Below are 21,679 nucleotides of genomic sequence, written 5' to 3'. Positions count from 1 at the left end.
AAAAAAAAAAAAAAAAAAAGACCTTTTCCTGTAAGACCCTTGCATAACAATGAAATATATTTTTTTCTTTCGTCATTTACTTGACTGAAAATTATTCTGACTTTTCAAAAATAAAAATTTTGCTTCATAATATATCTATTATATATCTGTTAGGCTAATTTTTAGGGAAAATTCAGTTATTAATGTAACATAAAAACATTACTGTGTTTTAATTCCTAATTACCTTCTAACACAGCACTAGAAATAAAATGGATTGGCCAATTTTTAGTAGAGGAAAACAAGAATTATAATGTAGTTAAAAGAGAATGTTCTGCTGGCCTTGGAAAAAAGTATATAATTCTTTCTTTGGCTACCAAGTCAAAAGCATAAAGAATTCTGCACATTGTCAACATAACTCATATTTACAGAATATGGAACTACAGAACAATTTACACTTTAAGCAAATATTTCCGATATAAACATTTTAAATGAAATTTTGTGGTTCAACCTAGGGTTAGGAATATAATTAATCCTAACTTTAAAACACTGCATGTTAAGTTGCCTCATTTTATTTTTCTTAAGCTATGATGAGTTTTAACCATTTTTTTCCCCAGCATTTCCTAAGGTGTCAACCTAAAATTTAACCTAAGATTTAACTCTAAGTAGTTCCTCTTTTGTCTCCAAATGGAGAAAGTAATTGGACTTCACTGATTGTCTGCATACACACTACTATAATGTAGTGGTAATAAAGATCTGAGATGTGTCTCAGATTATCGTTTTGGAACTTACCTAATTCAACTGTTGAAGCATTTCTAACATTTAGAAAAGACGGCCAAAACTATTTTCGGTTTATTTTCCAAAAATCAGGCTAAGGAAATACTGTATTATCCCTATCATCAGTTAACAATCTGTTTTCTGTGCTATAGAGAAAAAGAATACATGTAAATTACTACTGACTGAATTTATAACGAAGTACTTTCAAAGAAAGTAAGTCCAATTAAGATCTAGCCTGCAAACTACTAAAGTCTTTTTAAACATGTTGACACATGATATTAAGAGATGGGAAGATTCTGTTTAAAGGTTATGTGATATATTTCCAAACAACTACAACTTATAGTATGGAGGAAATACTTTTCTATCTGTTTCCAGTATATCAGTTTGCTTTTCATATTTTTAAAAATTCAACACTCCATGTGTTGACCCCAAACCCTGGAATACTTAAAGAAATACTGAAAGAACGAAAACATAATTTCCTACTCTGTAATCCACTTGACCAGCCCATTTCCAGATTTTCAAAGGTGTGTAAACAAGTGCAGCACTAGAGGTCTCTGTTATAAATAACTTTTCAGAATTCTTCCATGTTGGTTGAAACATTGGGAGTTGCTGGATTTGAATCTTGAGAAATGGCTGCAACTGTGACAATTCTTGGGGAGCCAAGCACCTCTGTAACAGATGAGTCCAGTTCTCCCGAGGTAACAATGGCAAGAGCTGTCCCACCACCTTTTTTATTCTGGTGCGTTTTAACATGTTTGGAGAGATGATCACTCCGCATAAACCTTTTAGAACATTCTGGACATTCAAATCTCTTTTCACCTACACAGAAAAACAGTAAATGAAATTATACACATTTTACTTAAGTGAAATTTTAATTTTTAATAATCTCCCTTCTGGTCATATTATACTTTTTATATGGTATGACTTTTTGTATAGTTTCACTAGTTGCAAAATATTTTGTTTTATTTAAAAACATTATCAAACAAGCAGTGCAATACCAGAGAAAGACCATGTGATTGAGACAAAAAGACGTGAAATTTAAGTCCTGGTTCTGCCATGAACTGGAAATAAAAGCTGGAGCAAGCAAATAGCCACTGGGACTCTCAGTTTCCCCATCTACGAAGCAAGTGGGTTTCTAGCAGACAATTTAAAAACTCTCTATCAGATGTAACAAATATATATTATGGTCAAGGCTCATGTCCACTCTTCTTTAAAACCGCTAACCTGGGTTTTAGTTTTAATCCTTGGAGGCATGAAATAGATTAGAACTATTTCAAATAAACTAAATTAATAATTTAATAGTGTACTAAGTTCTTCACAAAGCAAAAATGGAACACAGGCACATGCTACATTTCAAATTTAATAGAGCTTTTAGGTTTCGTAAGATAACAGTTTCTGTTGTCCAAAGCAATTCTTAAATATGCTTTCTTCAAAATAGAAGATGGTTCTATTGGAGCAACTTCTTTGCTTTGGAATAAAGTTTAATGTTAACTAAAAAGAAAAAAGCCATTTTGTTTTTCTGTATAATGAGGCACATGAAAATTTTGTTAACTGGTATATCCTGATGTGCATAATGAATAACTGTTAGCTTTAGATCTTCCCTCTAAAATTGTTACTTAAGGGAATGAAATGTTTTCCCAGTCTGATAGAACGTGGATAATAAGTGATACGGTTTGGCTCTGTGTCCCCACCCAAATCTCATCTTGAATTGTACTTCCCACATGTTGTGGGAGGGAACCGGTGGGAGATAACTGAATTATGGGGGTGGTTTCCCCCATATTGTTCTTGAGAGAGTGAATAAGTCTCACAGGATCTGATAGTTTTATCAAGGATTTCCGCTTTTGCGTCTTCCTTATTCTCTTATTCACATAAGATGTGACTTGTTCTTCTTTGCCTTCCGCCATGGTTGTGAGAACTCCCCAGTCATGTGGAACTGTAAGCCCAATTAAACCTTTTTGTAAATGGCCCAGTGTCATTATGTCTTTATCAGCAGCATGAAAACAGACGAATATAATAAGAAAATTCAATTTGGATAATTTCCTTTCTTGCCCCTGCTTTTGACTTACCAATAAAAAATCTATAGGCTCAAGTTTGTCCATGTCAGATAATCTTTTTCTTTATGTTTACATTTTAATAAACTTTTTGAAAAAACCATTAGTCTTCCTTATTATTGTTATAAACAACCATTAAAACTTACAGGACCACTGCCATCAATACAATATTATATTAACCTTCCATCTGGAGTAACACAAAGAAGTTGCACCTGCAAGGCTGGTCCGAAGGTAGTGAGTTATCACAACTGATTGCTCACAGTCAGTTACAGATTGAACTCCTTGTTCTACTCTTTCCCCACTTCTTACTACTGCACTTGACCAGTCTTAAAAAAAAAAAAAAAAAAATTAAAAAAAAAATTTGCACCTGCATATCACACCACACACCAAAATACATGCTATAAAGATTTAAGACCAAGTATTTCTATAATCTAGAGTTCGGAGATACTTTAAAAACCGTAACAGGTTATTTAGAAACTGTAAAAAAGAGAACAGACAAACCTGACTACACAAAAATAAAATACTTTGTATCACTTAAGATCCCATAAGGTTAATGGAAAAGTCAATGAAGCATAAAAACAATGATAAAATTTAACACAATTTGATAAGACCTCTTGGCAAACCAGGAATAAAAGTTTATTTCTTTTACCTGCTAAAGGTCCTTGACACCCCTACAAGTATCATAATTAATGGAGAAACTTTTGATCTATTACTTTATACATCAGGAACAAGATAAGAATGCTATTATACATCATTACCATTTTTTTTTTTTTGACATGGAGTTTCACTCTTGCCCAGGCTGGAGTACAACAGCACCATCTCAGCTCATCGCAATGTCTGCCTCCCAGGTTCACGCAATTCTCCTGCCCCAGCCTCCTGAGTAGCTGGGACTACAGGCATGTGCCATCACGCCTGGGTGATTTTGTATTTTTAGTAAAAACAGGGTTACTCTATGTTGGTCAGCCTGATCTAGGACTCCCAACCTTACGTGATCCTCCTGGGTTGGCCTCCCAAAGTGCTGGGATTATAGGAGTGAGCCACTACGCCTGGCCTCATTACTATTTTTAACATAATATGAAACATTCTGACCAAGCCTATATATAAGATAGTAAAATGAAATGAGGTAAAATTATTGGAAGAAAAAAACTGAAATAGATTATTAGAGTGATTACTATTTACACTAAAAATCTGAGAACATAAACCATCAGAACGAATAAATTTCTCAAGTGGCCAGATTCATGATCAATCAAAATAAGCAATACCATCCATTAATTACATAAATCGGCATGTAACACAAACACATACACAAAAGTCTATGAAGCAGCCAGGAATGACTAAATGCAAAGTACGGCCATTTAAAGAATATTTTAAGTAAAGTGGATGATGAGAAGGACATAACATTTCATGGACTGGCAGGTTTGTAAGTAGTCAATCATGGGACAGGGCTTATGGGGAAAGACGAAAAGAAACAAGTGTGGTCTAGGTGCAGTAGCTCAAGCCTGTAATCATCAGTACTTTGTGATGCTGAGGCGGCAGGATCAACTGTTTGAGCCCAGAAGTTCAAGGCCAGTCTGGGCAACATGGCAAAATCCCATCTCTAAAAGAAATACCAAAACTTAGCTGAGTGTGGTGGCGTGCACCTGTAGTCCCTGCTACTCGGGAGGCTGAGGTGGGAGGATCACTTGAGCCCTGGAGGCCAGGGCTACAGCGAGCCACTGCACTCTATCCTGGATGACAGGGCAAGGCCTTGTCTCAAAAAAAAAAAAAAAAAAAAAAAAAAAAAAAAAGTGTGTAGACAAGGCCCTGCCCCCCAGTCAGGCACAAACTCTATGCCAAGCCATCTATGGGAAGCCTAGTCTTGGTATCTTACTCCATGGTCTAGCTAGGTTCTCAAAGGAGGAACCTGGGACTTCTCTGTGCAAAGTTGGAGGCAGTGGCTGACTTTTTTAAAAACTGCATTTGGGCCAGGTGTGGTGGCTCATGCCTGTAATCCGAGCACTTTGGGAGGCCAAGGCAGTTGAATCACTGAGGTCAGGAGTTCAAGACCAGCCTGGCCAACATAATGAAATCGTGTCTCTACTAAAAATACCCAAAAAAAATTAGCCAGGTGTGGTGGCACATGCCTGTAATCTCAGCTACTACTTGGGAGGCTGAGGCAGAACCACTTGAACCAGGGAGGTGGAGGTTACAGTAAGCCGAAATCACATCACCGTACGCCAGCCTGGGTAACAAGAGCGAGGCTCCAAAAAAAAAAAAAAAAAACTTACAGAGCTTTTTTTTATTTTTCTGAGTTTAAAAAAAAAATTAAAGCATACATACTTGAAACAAATGATCAAAGATACTGAAAATAAACAGTTAAGCTTTAAGGTATACAGGGACTTGAATTTCGTAAATGGTGACACTTAGGTAAGGATGTACAAATTAAATGCAGTTGAGGACAAATCTTGAATTCCTTTAGCCTTTTAACTTACCCATTTTATTTCAAAAGAAAGATTCTCGGTAAATTTTAAAGCTGGAAGAAATCTTTAAGATCTTTTTTATATTTCCATTTTACAGATAAGTAAGTTGAGACTCAGAAATTAATTTACTTAGGAATCATACTTATCTAATTGATTCGTAACAGAGCAGGATTCAAGGTACCTGATTTCTAGTTTGGGTTCTTTATGCTATACCACCATAGCACAAATAGAGACTACTGTTACTTGATAGCAACAACAGCTGTGAATTACAGGTAAATCAGGTGGTGATGACTTAAAGACAAAGGATCACTCAGTAAGTGCACAGCTGGCAATCAACCTGTGCATAGTGGCCTTTTAATAAATATTTGTTAATTGAGATGTACATGAATTCATTTTTTAAACAAACATTTGTTAAACATCTGCAATGTTCACGCAATAGTGATATGAAAATGAGTATGTTTAGACTCTCTTATTTTAAACAACTTCCATTCTCTTAAGAGAGTTATTTGCAACCATATAGAATTATCAGTGTCAATTAAGAAGTAAAGAAATTCAGCAGGGCACAGTGGCTATTGCCTGTAATCCCAGCACCTTGGTAGGCTGAGGCAGGTGGATCACTTGAGGTCGGGAGTTTGAGACTAGTCTGACCAATATGGAGAAACTATCTGCTAGGCACGGTGGTGCACGCTTGCAATCCCAGCTACTCGGGAGGCTGAGGCAGGAGAATTGCTTGAACCTGGGATGCGGAGGTTGCAGTGAGATCAAGACATTGCACTCCAGCCTGGGAGACAGTGCGAGACTCCAGCTCAAAAAAAGAAAAAAAGAAATTCAAGTCCCTAGCTACTCAGTGGCAAACTGAGTGGTTAATGGGGAAAGACGGTGACATGTTTTCTGTGTGGACTTTCTAGTCTGTCTACTCATAAGTGGTGTGGATATACAAATTCAAGCAACAGAAGCTGGCTAGAACCTCATGTAAACTGTGTTGTACAATTATACTTTCATTAGATAAATTATTTATTACAGTTTATTATCCTTTTTCATATACAAGTGATTTCTATGTCAGATAAAATTTCTACATTTCCTACTCTTAGCAAACATTATCATTATACTTTATCTCAAAAAGGTAGTAAAGAGTGCTTGCACTAACTACATATAATATTTCTGTATTTGCACTTTATAATTATGCACAATATATTGATAATTTTTATAATTAATGCGACTAATTATCAAAACCATTGACATCTTAACAAAATCTTCCAAGCCCAAATCCCTGGAACTTACAAACATATGAAGTTTAAATGGTCCATGCTGAAGGCATGATAAATCTGAGTACTGGCAGCCAGGCTGCAAATGTAACAAACCTCATAGCTCATGCACCTAGAAGATCGCAATAAGCAAACAGAATGTAGAGGAGGCGTCAGCCCATAAAATCTAAGAAAGTTTTGTTACTGGGAAACTGAAACTTTAGTGGGGAAGGAGACCAGGGTATAACCTTATTAGGTGGATAATGAAACTTAGGCGATGTCCTGGAAGATTGTACTCCACAGTACTTGACCATAAAACCCCAACCTCACAAGAAGGGATGGGTTATGCTCTGCTGATGAACGAATCAGCCCCCATGTTCCCGTTTAAAGAAGAAAAAGAGCCTACTAAAAACCCCTCACCCAGTGAAAAGCCCTGAGATCCCCTATCATGCGTGCCTCCTCCACATATCTCACAAAATAGGGGGCAGGAAGATCAAGGGGCAGAAGGAGGGTTAGAGGAAGAAAGACCTGGAGACCATGGGGGAGCCGAACCAACTGCCTCTAATCCTTACCTAAATTTAAGAAAAGAAAGAACTAGAACACTATAAAAGGGATATTGATAACTTCCCTATCCCTTCCACACAGCAGGCATCTAGCATGTTCCCTCTTAGGGAAGTTCCCATGGGACAGGGAGAGAATGGCTTTGTAAATGCTCCTCTTACAAGTACTGAAGTTAGGAATTTCAAGAAAAAATATGAAACCACTCCTTCAGTTTAGCAGACCACCTGGACCAATTTCTAGGATCCAGCTTTTATACCTGGGCTGAAATGATGTCCATCAGGAATATCCTGTTCATAGGAAAAGAAAGGGGAATGATTAGGAGAGTGGACACGACCATGTGGGAGAGGCAACACCCTCCTGGGTAAGAAATCTTGCCAGCTAAACAACAATTTCCAAATGTAAATCCTAAATGGGATAATAATGATTCCAGGGACTAGGCCCAAATATAGGACCTCAGGGAGCTAATATATTAAGGAATCTACTCCTAGGACACAGGACACATTCGAGGTTCAACAAGAAAAAGAAGAAACTCCCTCTGTATTCCTACATAGGCTAAGAGATCAGATGAGAAAATACTCTGGATTATATCTAGAGGATCCAGTAGGGCAAGACATTTTGAAGGTTGACTTTGTAACTAAGAGTTGGCCTGACATTATAAAAAAATTTCAAAATATTGATGTATGGAATGAGAAACCAACTGAGGAATTACTGAGGGGAACTCAGAAGGTCTTTATAAGTTAGAAAGGAAGACAAACAGAAACAGAAAGCAAAATTCATGGTTTCCACTTTGGAAGTGGTAGTCAGAAAAAGGTTGCACCAAAATCCCCCTGTAAGGAGACAAGGGAATAACAGATCTCAACACACACAAAAAATCAGGGAAATGCATGGAAAAGCTCCTAAGACTATGAGTGGATGTTAGAAGTGTGGAAAGACAGGGCATTTTAAGACAGAATGTCCTAAACGGAAAAAAGAAATGGTGATCCACTTCATGACCACTGATGAAGACTAGGGGTGTCAGGAGTTCCTTGTGAGTAGGTCCCACCAGGAACCCTTAATAAATTTGAAGTTAGAACCTGAGGGAGAAGTGACATTTTTGGTTGATACTGGGGAAGCTTGCTCTTCCCTAATTCACCAACCAAGGGGTACAGAACTCTCTAAGGAAAAATTGACAGTATCGGGTAAAAGGGGAGGGATTTCAGGTTCCGATATTTAAGAAAACATTAATTAGATCAGGACCGAAACAAACTGAGGGGTCACTCATATGTTCCTGAAGCAAGAACTAACCTCCTGGTCCAGACCTGATTGTGAGATTGGGTTTAGGATTAGGAATAGAGGAAGGACAAATAAAAGTAATGATGGGCCTCCTAACAGAGGAGGAGGAAAGAAAAATCAATCCCCTTGTGAGGGTTAGGGAATGCAAGAGATGAAGGTTAAAAATCACAACCTTACAAATTAAACTAAAACAACCAGGAATAGTAGTTTGCAGAAAACAGTATCCCATTCCTACTGAAGGGAGAAAAGGTATCCAACTGGTAACAGAGGGATTAATTAACGACGGACTATTAGAACCCTGAATGTCATCATACAATACTCCAATTCTCCCAGTCAAAAAGCCTGATGGGTATATAGATTGGTGCAAGATCTAAGGACTATAAATTCACCTGTCCAGGTGTACCACTTTGTGGTGCCTAACATCTACACCCTCCTTAGTAAGACACCTGATGAATGTAAGTGGTTCAATGTGGTGGTGGATCTAAAAGACGCATTCTGGGCGTGTCCCCTAGACTTTAGGAATAGGGAACCTCTTTGTCTTTGAATGGGGAGATCCTATAACTTGAAGAAAACAACAGTAACCCTAGACTGTGGTCCCACAGGGTTTCATGGAAGCCCCAAACTTATTTGGTCAAATCTCAGAAAAAGTCCTGGAGGAATTTCAACCTTCCAGGAGAACCAGTTGTTACAATATGCAAATAATCCTTTAATTTCTGGGAAGAGGAGAGCCAAGGTATCAGAAACCACCATAAGCTCGCTTAATTTCCTGCGAGGAAGGGGATTGCTAGTCTCTTAAGAACAAATTGCAGTTTGTAGAAAAAGAAGTTAAATATTTAGGACACCTGATTAGTGAAGGGAAGTGAAGAATAAACCCAGAGAGAATATCAGGAATAGTGGGGTCTGCCTTTGCCTAAGACAAAAAGAGGACTCAGAATCTAACTTTTAGGTTTAACTGGCTACTATAGGTTATGGGTTGACATATATGCTCAAAAGACAAAGATTCTGTATCTCAAGTTACTAGAAGAGGAACCTGATCCCTTGTAATTGTCCTCAAAGGAAATTCAGGCAGTGAAAGAGCTAAAGCAGGCCCTCATTTCAGCCCCACTCCTGGCCCTTCCATCTTTAGAGAAACCATTCCATCTGTTTGGAATGGTTTCCAGCATTAGACCAGGGCGTGGCTCATTGAAACCTGGGGAGGGAAGAGGGAACCTGCTGCTTTTGTCTCCAAGCTTCTGGATCCTGTCTCTCAGGGGTGGCCTGAATGTGTGCAAGCAGTGCTGCCACAGCGCTGCTGCTAGAGGAGAGTGGAAAGCTAACCTTTGGTGGAACCCTGATAGTAAGCACCCCACACCAGGTCAGGAATATATTAAATCAAAAAGCTGGGAGATAATTAATGGATTCTCAGATTCTAGATTATGAAGCCATATTACTAGAAGAAAATGATTTGCTAGTAACAACAAATATTTGCCTAAATCCAGTTTTTCATGGAAAGGAGAGGAGAACAAAGAGACATCAGACCAGAACTGCTTAGATATCATAAAATACCAAACCAAAGTTAGACCAGACCTTAGGGAAGGTGAACTATATGATATGATAAGGCTGTTTGTGGATGGGTCGTCCCGAGTGATAGATGGCAAGAGACATAATGACCATGCTGTCACTGATGGAAATAAACTCTCCTTGTGTGAGCAAGGTAGATTACCTAGTGGCTGGTCAGCCCATACCTGTTTATTACATGGTCTTAACCACACCCTAAAGCTCCTTAAAACCCAAGGTAGCACTACAAATACTAAGTATGCATATGGGGTGGTACACATTTTTAGAAAAATCTGGACAGAGCAAGGTCTAATAAATAGCAGTGAAAAAGAATTGGTACATGGGGAACTGGTTAAACACGTTTTAGAAAGCCTGCTGCTTCCAGCAGAGGTAGCCTTGGTTCATATAAATGTTCATCAGAAAGGGAACACTACAGAAGCTACAGGAAACAGGCCTGCAGATGATGCTGCTGAGCAAGCCTCCCGAGAGGAAGAAATCAGAAGACTATTTCGCCTGCTCCCAGACATCCCTAAGGCAGTATATTAAGGCCCCAGTTTACCAGATGGGAGATGGAAGAATTAGACAGGACAGAAGTCACTGAGATTGAAGACGGCAAATGGGTACTTCCTGATGGAAGAGAAATGATAAGTAAACCTCTAACGAGAAAACTAATATCTATATTACACAACGGGAGTCATTGGGGACCCCGGGCTTTGTGTGATGCAATACTTAGGAATTATGGGTGTATAGGGATTTATACCCTCACTAAACAAGTATGTGGAAGTTGTGTAACTTGTCAAAAGATAAACAAAAAGATGACTAGAAAACAGGAAGACCTCCTGGACTAAGACCACTTCAAAGCATTCAAATAGATTTCACAGAAATGCCCAGAGTAGAAAGACTAAAGTATTTACTGGCCATCGTAGATTACCTTTCCAGCTGGTTAGAAGCCTTTCCCCTTGCAACAGCTACCTTATTGGGAATGTGGTCAAAATAGCATTAAAACAGATTGTACCTAGATTTGGCCTGGTGGAAAATATAAATTCAGACAATGAAAGCCACTTTACGTCAAGAATGTTAAGAGGAATTATGGAAGGTTTACAAATTAAATGGGATTATCACACCCCTTGGCATCCCCCTTCCTCTGGAAAGGTAAAAAGAATGACTTAAACTCTTACAAAGTATATCACCAAACTAATCTTAAAAACTAAAATGCCTCGTACCAAATGTCTCCCAGTAGCACTCCTTAGGATGAAAATGGCCCCAATAAAAGACTTGGGATTGTCCCTCTATGATTGTCCCCCTCATTTTATGGGGGTCCCATATTTGGACAGAGCTACAGACCTCCCTATTATGGAAACCAAGAATCAATTCTTAAGAAACGATATACTGGCCATATACTCCACCTTGTCATCCCTTAGGTTAAAAGGACTTCTAACTCAAACTCCACCTCTTGAGTTCATGGTTCACCGCTTTCAGGCTGGTGAGATGGTGTGATTAACACTTGTTAAGAAGGCAAGCTCCACCCAAGCTGGGAAGGTGAACAGCTGAACAGGGGTAGAATCACTATCCTTGAGTCAATGGACTGGTAAAGGAGACCCTAGAAGGGAGGGAAAAAGACCAGTGGAAAAAGAAAGTGTATGAGTCACCTGAAGAACCCTTAAAGTTAACTCTTTTGAGGAAAATCTAAAAAGAAAACATGAGCTGGCTCCATTTCTGCAAGCATCTCGGTTATACGGGTTAGGAGCAGACATCACAGGCAAAGACCCCCTAGGGCGATTTATTCTCAAACTACTCAAAAATTCAACCCCCCATGTGCCTGGTACTACTCCAACCCCATAGACTAGTAAATATGCATGTCCATCAAATAATGACCCTAAAAGGGTAAAAATAATTGAGGTAAAGCAAACCTTAAAACGTGAAGACAGGGTACAAGGTTGTAAATGCCTGGATCAAATTTTTGGTGTAAGCCCTCAACAACAGTAATGCTACGCATGTGCTGTGCGATGACTTCAGGCACAGGTGGTTCTGTTTCCCCTAGGATGGAATACTGATCCTGAAGGAACATGTTGCATGTTGGCTCTATACTGAGACAAGGATACATGGGGAAATGAGACTTGTAGGAGTTTCATTGCTCTTTCCTGCACTGCAGAGGTCAGAACCCTTAATTCACTACAGGGAATATAAAACACTCCTCTTGCCTCTCTAGGCAGGTGGGAAGAGTTAAATAAGACTGCAGGAGAACTCTCAACCTGTACCCACATCCTAAACATCTCTGGTGAGTCAGGCAATGGGAATTACTCAGCTCACCATACACCATGGATGATGTCTGGTGGTTTTGTGTGAAAAAAGGACGATAACTTGTTACCGTCCAATTGGACTGGAACTTGTGCTTTAGTCCAGTTGGCCATTCCCTTCATCCTGGCGTTGTGTAAGATACCTGAAAATACACAGGGCCACTGAAACCAGAGAGATTCGACAAATTATTTTGAGCCTAATATATATGTTAACTCTATAGGAGTCCCTAGGGGGTTCCTAATGAATTTGAGGCCAGAAACCACATAGCTGCTTGGTTTAAGTTAGCACTCTTCTGGTGGTCAACTATTAAGAATGTGGGCTGGATTAACTACATCTGTGATAATCCACAGAGATTCATCGATTATACTCAGGACGCCCTCAAAGTGGTGGCTGGCCATTAAATGCCACCAGCCAAATGGCCTGGGAAAACAGGCTTGTGCTAGACATGATACCTGCAGAAAAAGGGGGCATACATGTTATGCTAGGTGGGAAATGTTGTACTTTCATTCCCAACAATACTGCCCCGGATGGGACCATCAGAAAAGCTTTACAAGCAGTGACAACTCTAGCCAACAAACTGGTAGAAAATGCTGTAACTGACGACCCATTTACAGAATAGCTAGAAGGTTGATTTGGAAAATGGAAAGGCATGGTAGCCTTAATCCTTACATTTCTTATAATTGTGGCAGGAGTCTTAACAGCAGTGGGATTTTGTATTATCCCTTGTGTGAGTGGACTAGCACAGAGATTAATTAAAACAGCTATTAATAAACAAGTGCCCATGACTTACCAGCAAAATAACCTGCTACTATTAGAAACTAAATTAACCTCACTCTCCTATGAGGAAGAAAGTAAAAGACTTCTAGAGTGATTAGAGGACCAAAAGAGTTCAGATGAAAATGAGACCAAAAAAAGTTAACAGAAAAGAGAGAATCTGTGAGAAAATGTTTTAAAAGATCCATTTTCAAGGCATGATAAATCTAAGTACTGGCATCCAGCCTGCGGATGTAACAAACTGCATGACTCATGCACCTAGGTTACAACAAGCAAACAGAATGTAGAGAAGGGGTCAGCCCATAAAAGCAAAAAACGTTTCATTAATGAGAAATCAAAACTTAAGCTGGAAAGAGAAGGTTATACCTTATTAGGGAATAATGAAACTTAGGAGATGTCCAGGAAGATTGTAACCCCATAGTACCCCAAAAATGAAGAACTGGGGGAGGAACTTGTGCTAGGAGATAAATTACCTGCTATAATAGTAACATGGTAAAAGGGACATTACAGATTTAACTAAGGTTATGGAGCTTAATATAGGGATATTATTTTGAATATCCAGTGGTGTATAATATAATCACATGAACTCTTAAAAGCAAGGAGCTTTCTTTGGTTAGAATCAGGGAGATTAGAAGTGTGAGGGAAACATGTCCTGCTTTGCTGGAGGAGGCCACATGGACAGTATGAGGAGGAGTGTGGGCAGTCTCCAAGTGTAAACCCTGGCTCCCAACTGCCAGATGGCAAGGAAACAAGGACCTACATTCTACAACTGAAAGGAACTGAATCTAGCGGACAATCTCAATGACTCTGGAAGCAGGTTTCTCCCCAGGGCCTTCAGTAAGAAATGCAGCCCTGCTGACACCTTGATTTTGGCTATGTGAGAAAATGAGCAGACCATCCAGCTGAGGTCCCTTGAACTTCTGATCTAGAGAAACTATGAGGTAATAAATGTGTGTAATTTTAAGTGGCTAAATTTGTGGTAATTTGTTGTGGTAGCAACAGAAAACTAATCTAGTTACATAGGATATAACCTTATAAAAAAATTAAAGTCCAATAAATTATAGCTGACCTAATATATAGCTCAAGATACATAAACATCTTCATTACAAGTATCCAAAGTAAGTCAAGAATTCCAAATTTTATTTCTTCATGAAAATCTCAATGTATCCCCAAAATTTTTTAATAAACTGAGTATAGAAAAAAATCACTTCTTTTATCTACATTATCTAAGAGAATACCATGCTTTATCATATTAAGAAAAGGTAGTCTTTTAAAAGGATTTAAATACAATATTCATATTTAGAAACTACATTAGACTACTTACTATTACAATATTCTTAATAGTAATTTCCTTTGGAAAAAATTTGCTGAGATTTCAAATGGAATGACAGATCGGAATGGATAAGTGGAATAAATCAATCTTTTAAGTTTTTAGTATCTGAAGCACCTATCAAGAGTCAGTTATCTAGCTGTCAGAGTTCTGCCTATAATCTATTTCTCAAATTGCTACTCTCAAAACTAAGCTACTATAATGTATGAAACAAACTTTGTTAATTACTAATGCTATTTCTAAGTTTGTCATTTGATAGTATACTGCCATATTTATAAATTAAAATTAATTTCAAGAGCAAACTAAGGTTATACATTAGTTTCCTGAGGCTTCTATAAGAAAATACCACAAACTGGGTGGCTTAAAACAACATGACTTTATTTTCTCACAGTTCTGGAGGTCAGAAGTCCAAAATTAAGATGTCAGCAGGGCCTTGCTCCCTCCAAGGACTCTAGAGAAGAATCCTTTCTTGCCTGCTGGCAATCCTTGGTTTGTAGCTGCCCTTCTTCACTCCCTGCCCTTGTCTTTGCTTGGCCTTTTCCCTTGTGTTGTCTCCTCTTATAAGGATATCAGCTATTGGATTTAGGGCCCACCCTAATCCAGTATGGCTTCATTTTAACTTCATTTCATCTGCAAAGACCCTATTTCTAAATAAGGTCACATTCACAGGTACTAGGATTAGGATTTAAACAATATCTTTTTGGAAGAAACAATTCAACCCACTACAGGGACATTTTTAAATGTTTGGCATTTGTTATAGCTAAGTAATAAGCATACACCCTTCAGTCAATGAATAACTTCCATTAAAAGTCTATATGTAGCACATATACAGTTTCTTAGTGAAAGCAACCAGACTTTTACATATAACTCACATTCAAGTACGGCTGACCCTTGAACAACATGGGTTTGAACTGTGTAGGTCCACATATACTTAAATTTTTTCCACCTCTGCCATTCAAGACAGTAAGAACCACTCTTTCTCTTCCTCCTCAACCTACGTAATTTGAAGACAAGGATGAAGACCTTTATAAAAATCCACTGCCACATAATGAATAGTAAATATATTTGTTCTTCCCTATGATTTTCTTAACAGTTTCTTTCCTCTAGCTTACTTTAAGAATCTGGTTTATAATACATTTAACACGCAGAATATGTGTTAACTGACTGATCAGTAAGGCTTCTAGTCAACCGCAGGCTCTTAGTAGTTAAGTTTTAGAGGAGTCAAAAGTTGCATACAAATTTTCAAATGCTTGGGGGTTGACATGCCTCACCTCTGTGTTGTTCAAGGGTTAACTGGACTCATTTTTGAATCTGTCTAAGGATTCTAGTTATTCAAACTGAGAGCCACGTAGTTCCTGAAAAACCCATCAACACCCCTACCGTACCCCAAGTCTATCAGTCCTTCCTACACTGTCTTACCTACGCTGCCTACAATATCTAAAGTCTTTTCATGAGTACCTTAAATTTTTCAGTATCATTTACCTGTGAGTAAAAGCAGATAGTTGTCCTTAGCATACACTAGGATTGGTCCCAGGACTATATACGGTGTTGGTCAGGCTGGTCTTGAACTCCCGACCTCAGGTGATCTGCTGTCTTCAGCCTCCCAGAGTGCTGAGATTAAAGATATGAGCCACCGCACCTGGCCATTCCTCCCATATACTTTAATCATCTCTAGATTATTTTGTAAGTAGTTGTTATGCTGTATTTTTAAATTTGTATTTTTATTATTATTTTTCAAACATTTTCAATCTCTGGTTGGCTGAATCTGAGGATGTGGAATCCACATATAAGGAAGGCTGGTTATAATAAGTGGGGGAAGATGATAATTTGAGAGAAGTCATGTGCTTTAATTTTTTTAAAGTAGAAAATTGAGAGTTAAGGGGAAGCTGAAGGGGTGTGATAAGGGATATAAGAAGACTTAAAGAGGTTTATATAATGATTAAGGTAATAAGAAAACTGACAAAGAAGACTAAGATTGATAGGCAGTTCTGAAAGGCTGGTTGAGATTTGAGACCATGAATTTATAGGGACACCAATCTGAATAATGAGTGATTCTTCATTTTTTCCTGTAGCAATTATCAACTCAAATATAGAAGCTCTTTGGTTATTTCATTATTCATGCTTTATTTAGGCTATTTAATCCACTTTAATAGTTTTAACTATCATTTATAAGTAGATGACTATGCCAAGATCCAGATTCCAAAACTCAGCTGTGAATTAGACATTTCCTGGATGTGCCACAGACAGCATCATTCAACATGTCACAAAGAGAGCTCATCAGCACAACACAGGATCATTCTAACCCCTATGATGCTTCAGAAAGAAAGGGGGGTAGGAGCAAAAACAAGAAATGATGTCACTGAACATGGTGAAGAACCTCTAAACCTTTTTCTTTCGCAACAAAAACTTATGGGGGAGAAAACCTGTAAAAAGCAACCATTTCAGATTCTAGCTATTAATCAAGGCTTCCAGCAATCCAACAAGTATTTATTCAAAAAAACCTGCGGAATTTCTGGAAGAACAGTAAGCTTTGTGGTATTTTAACTTACTAGTCTCATTTCCCACTCCCTGGCTCTGTGGCAGCCTTGATAAATAACAGGGGAAATTCTGGGCACCATCTGGCAGCCACCAGAGGAAGTGGAACACAGTTGGGGTTCTTTCAAGGCCTAATTCCCAAATAATCATTTCCTGAAGACCCCACGTATAAAACTGTCTTATTTAATCTGACTTTGAGGTAGCCCTATGTGAAATGCCTTCTCCCAGGTGTGAGGCAGGGCATGTGTTTGTCTAAGACAATTAGAAGCAAGTATTTTAACTTCATGGATGCCCAAAACATGGGACAATAATTGGTACAAAAAAATAGACTAACCAAAATGCTTCAAAGGAAAAGCTAGCTGAGAGCTAAGACATTCAGGAGAGCTTTAGAAAGCTCTGACATATACACGGGAATCTAGAAGATCATACATATGTTTAGGGCTGTGCGACTGCTCAGAATAGCCTGAGAAGGCCCTAAATAATCTGTGTCTTATCCTGAGGGCGTAGGTAAGCAGAAAGTAAAGGCTACGGCAGAGATGTTAAATAACTGGCTGAGTGCTGAAGGCAAGCTGCAACATGCACACAGAACTTTTCAGCACAGATTGAGAGACTCATTGGTTCCAAGGTATTTAAAGAAAGAATATTTGAAATACAGGCAAAAATTTCCCCAATTTAATTAAAAAAAAATTAATCTGCATATCCAAGAAGCTCAATAAACTCCAAGTAGGTTAAATGCAGAGAGTCCATGGAATCACATTATAATCAAACTGCTGAAAGACAAAGATAAAGAGAAAATCTAGAAAGCAGCAAAAGGAACTACATTTAGGGCCTTGGAAGACAATTAGCCTCTTGAGTCTTTGGTTTGCTTATCTATAAAATGATGGGGTTGCACAAAATAATTTTCAGGACTCCCTTCAGCTCTAAATCTTATCATCCTTGGCAGAGTTAACAGAAGTGTTGCATGATATTGAGGCATGCACAAGAGGCTAAACAGAAAACTGTTTTTAATTCTTAAAATATAAAATAGTAAATTTCTCTCTCCCTTTTCACATTGCAGTCTCTCTAAATGAGTTTGTTTTCACTTTTTAACATTTGTGTTTTAATTTATATACAGTAAAATACATTTTTTGGTACAGAGTTCTATGAATTTTGACAAATGCGTTCAGTCACATAATCGCCACCAAAATAAAAACACAGAAGAGTTATCACTTCCAAAAATTCCTTTGTAGTGTCTCTTTGTAGTTGAACTCTCCCTCCTCCTTGCTTATGCCCTAGAAAACACAGATCTGCTCTCTGTCCTTATAGTTTTGATTTTTCCAGAATATATAAATGATATCATGCATTATGCAGTCTTTTGATTCTGAGATCTTTCACTTAGCATAATGCATCTGAGTTTCATCCGTGTGGCTGTTTATTAATAATTCATTCCTTTATGGTGGGGAGTAGTACTCCAATGTATGGATATTTTTATCCATTCACCAGCTGAAGGACATCTGGGTTACTTCCAATTTAAAGTAATAAATAAATAAATCTGCCACACACATATATGCACACTCATAGCTTTCTTGTGTGAACACAGTTCTTAGTTTTCTTTGGTGAATACCAGGAGAAGATTTGCTAGATCCCATGGTAATTGTATGTTTTTAAGAAAATGTAAAAATGGTTTCCAAAGACTTTGTGTCATTTTCCATTCCTACCAGCAATATATGAGAGTTCCAATAGCTCTGCATCCGCACTAGACCTTACAGTTGTCAGGTTCTTATGCTTCCCGCTTTTAATTATAGCTATTCTAATAGGCGTACAGTAGTATTTTGTTGGTTTTATTTTCCATTTCCCTGATAATAGATGATGTTAGACATCTTTTCATGTGTTTTTCTATCACACGTATATGTTCTTTGGTGAAGTGTCAAATCCGTTGCTCATTAAAAAAATGTTGTTTGTTTAAATTGAGTTTAAGACTTCTTAAGGTGTTCAGAATAAAAGTACTTTGTCAGAAATGTGATTTTCAAATACTTCCCCCAATCTGTATCTTGTGTTTTCATTCTCTTAACAGGATCCACCACAGAGCAAAAATTTTCAGTATTCATCAAGTCCCATTTGCTGATTTTTCTTTTATGGAGTATGCTTTTGGGGCTTGTGTTAATTCACTTGTTACCTATCTGAAGGTTGCAAAGATTTTGTCCTATATTTTATTCAAAGAGCTTTGTTGTTTTAGGTTTTGAGTTAATTTTTATAAAAGATATGAGGTATGTAGGTCAAAGTTTTTTTTTTTTTTTTTTTTTTTTTTTTTTTTTATTGGTTTTTTTTTTTTTTGCATATGGCGAATTCTTTCGTACCATTTATTGAAAAGACTACTTTTTCTCTACTGAACTGTTTTGGTACCGTGTATGGAGGGGAATTTCTGGACACTCTCTTCTGTCTCACTTATCCATGTGTACTTGAAAATCATACAAGGTTGATTAGTCTAACTTTACAGGAATACTTAAGATTATGCAGCATAAATCGGCCGATTTGGTTATTTTTGAAATTGTTTTGGCTGTTCTAATTGCTTTGCCTTTCATATAATCTTAAAATCAGTTTCTTATCTCCAAAAAATGTTGATGAAATGAGAAGGATTATATATATTGAATCTGTAGATATGCTTGGGTAGAAAGTACATGGAAACAATATTGGGTCATCCAATCCTTGAATACAATACGTAAATCTGTATGAATGTACTTCTTCATTACTTTCTTTCATCAATGTTTTATTTTTCAGCTTATATGTCTTACATATATTTTGTTAGATTTATGGCAAAATGTTTCACTGTTTTCATCATACTACAAATGGCACTGATTTTATAGAGTACTTATATCCATTTGTTCATTGCTAGTATGCAGAAATACAATTCACTGTTGTACATTTATCTTGTCTCTTGCAATCTTGCCAAACTCACTTACTAGTTCAAAAAGCTTTTTGGTAGGTACCATGAATTTCTTAAAGAGACAATCTTTAAGAAATTAAAAAAAAATAAAACAAATAAAGATAAAACAAATAAAGATAGTTTTTATTTCTTCCATTAGAATCTGTATGCCTTTTATGACATTTTCCTGCTTTACTCCACTGCATAGAAATTCCAGTACTACAGTGAATAAGAATGATAAAATCAGATGTCGACAGAAAACGGGAAGATGGCCGATTAGGAACAGCTCAGGATTGCAGCTCCCAGTGAAAACGCAGAGGGTGAGTGGATGCCGCATTTCCAAACGGATTTTTATTGCCCACAGGACAGGAGATTCCCAGGCGGAGGAGCCCCACAGGTCGCCAGCATGGCCGGTGTGGCTGCTTGGCTGGCGCCCTAGCACAGTGGTTCTCTGTAGAAAATGCACTGGTCCGGGTGCCCTTTTAGCTGCCGACTGGAGCCCCGGGAAGGCAGAATCGCCCATTCTTCTGATTAAAAAGGGGACTGAAACAGGGAGCCAGGCCAGGAGATTCCTGGGCAAAAAAGGCACCACAAATCTCAGTGCCGCTGTTTCACCCAGTGCAGTGAGTTGCCATGTGGGAAATCACACAGATCCCAGAACTTTTTCAACAGGCAACTGGAACACCTGGGAGAGAGTCAAAAAAAAAAAAAAAAAAAAAGGCTCTGAGGCAGGGAGCCAGATAATCAGGCTCTGCTGGTCCCACTCCCACAAAAACAAAACAAAACAAAACAACCCAGCAATTGGAAACGCTCTGGGTTGAGAATTTCATAGCAAGCACAGCTGAAACCGGGATGATCCAGCTCTGTGGCGGAGGGGCATCCATCATTACCGAGGCACTCCACCACTACGGAGGTAGTCCCACCATTGCTGAGGCAGCCTGCCGTTGCTGAGGCAACCTGCCATTACAGAGAGTCCACCATTACAGAGGTGGGCCACCACTGCCGAGGCAGTTCTAACTACTACCATATAAACAGGACTGCAGGGAAGGTCACACGGCAGCTGGGTGGAGCCCACAGCAGCTCACCAAAGCCTCTGCAGGCAGACAGTGACTAGGCTGCCTCCTTGCTGGGCATGGAAGTCCTGAAAAAAAGGCAGCAGCACAACGGAAACTCATAAATAACGCCCTAACTCGCTGGGACACAGCACCTGGGGAAAAAAAGGGGTTTATGAGTTCTGCTGCAGCAGACCTAAACGTACCTGCCCAGCAGCTCTGAATGAACAATGGAGCTCACAGCTCAGCACTTGAGCTCCTATAAAGGACAGACTGTCTCCTCAAGCAACTCCCTGACCCCCATATATCTAAAGAGCCACCTCATAAGGAGAGATCAGACTGATATTTGGCAGGTATCCTTCTGAGACAAAGATAGCAGAAGAAGAAACTGGTAGCAACCCTTACTGCTCTGCAGCTGCTGCAGGTGATCCCCAGGCAAGCAGGGCTTGGAGTGGACCTTACCAGTCCTACAGCAGAGGGGCCAGACTATTAGAAGGAAAACTAAGAAACAGAAATAACTTCATCATCAACAAACTGGACGTCCACTCAGAGACCCAATCTGAAAGTCAGCAACTACAAAAACGACAGGTGGATAAATCCACAAACATGGGAAGAAACCAGCACAAAAAGGATGAAAACGCTCGAAACCAGAACACCTCTCCTCCTAAAGGGATGACAACTCCTCACCACCAAGGGAACAAGGCTGGATGGAGAATGAGTGAGATGAAATGATAGAATCAGGCTTCAGAAGGTGGGTAATAAGAAACTTCTGTGAGCTAAAAGAACATGTTCTAACCCAATGCAAAGAAACTAAGAACATTGAAAAAAGATTTGATGAAATGCTAAACAGAATGGACAACTCAGAGAGGAATATAAGTGAATTGATGGAGCTGAAAAACACAACACGAGAAC

General features: G+C 38.5%; 1 protein-coding gene across 2 annotated transcripts in view; it reads right to left on the bottom strand.

The window, feature by feature from the left end:
- Window positions 1-71: 71 nt before the first annotated feature.
- SP4 (Sp4 transcription factor) overlaps window positions 72-21,679 on the bottom strand; it is a 94,636-nt gene continuing 73,028 nt past the window's right edge. For both annotated transcript variants that reach the window (XM_017526947.1, XM_017526948.1), the window contains exon 6: window positions 72-1,572. In XM_017526947.1, coding sequence (XP_017382436.1) covers window positions 1,325-1,572 — 248 coding nt within the window. In that variant the 3' untranslated portion in view covers window positions 72-1,324. The remainder of the gene's footprint in view (window positions 1,573-21,679) is intronic.

Source organism: Cebus imitator, unplaced genomic scaffold (genome assembly GCF_001604975.1).
Source record: "Cebus imitator isolate Cc_AM_T3 unplaced genomic scaffold, Cebus_imitator-1.0 Scaffold45, whole genome shotgun sequence".
Classification (NCBI taxonomy): Eukaryota; Metazoa; Chordata; class Mammalia; order Primates; family Cebidae; genus Cebus; species Cebus imitator.
The sequence above is the reverse complement of the archived record's forward strand: the minus strand, read 5'-3'. Positions and strand labels throughout refer to the sequence as shown.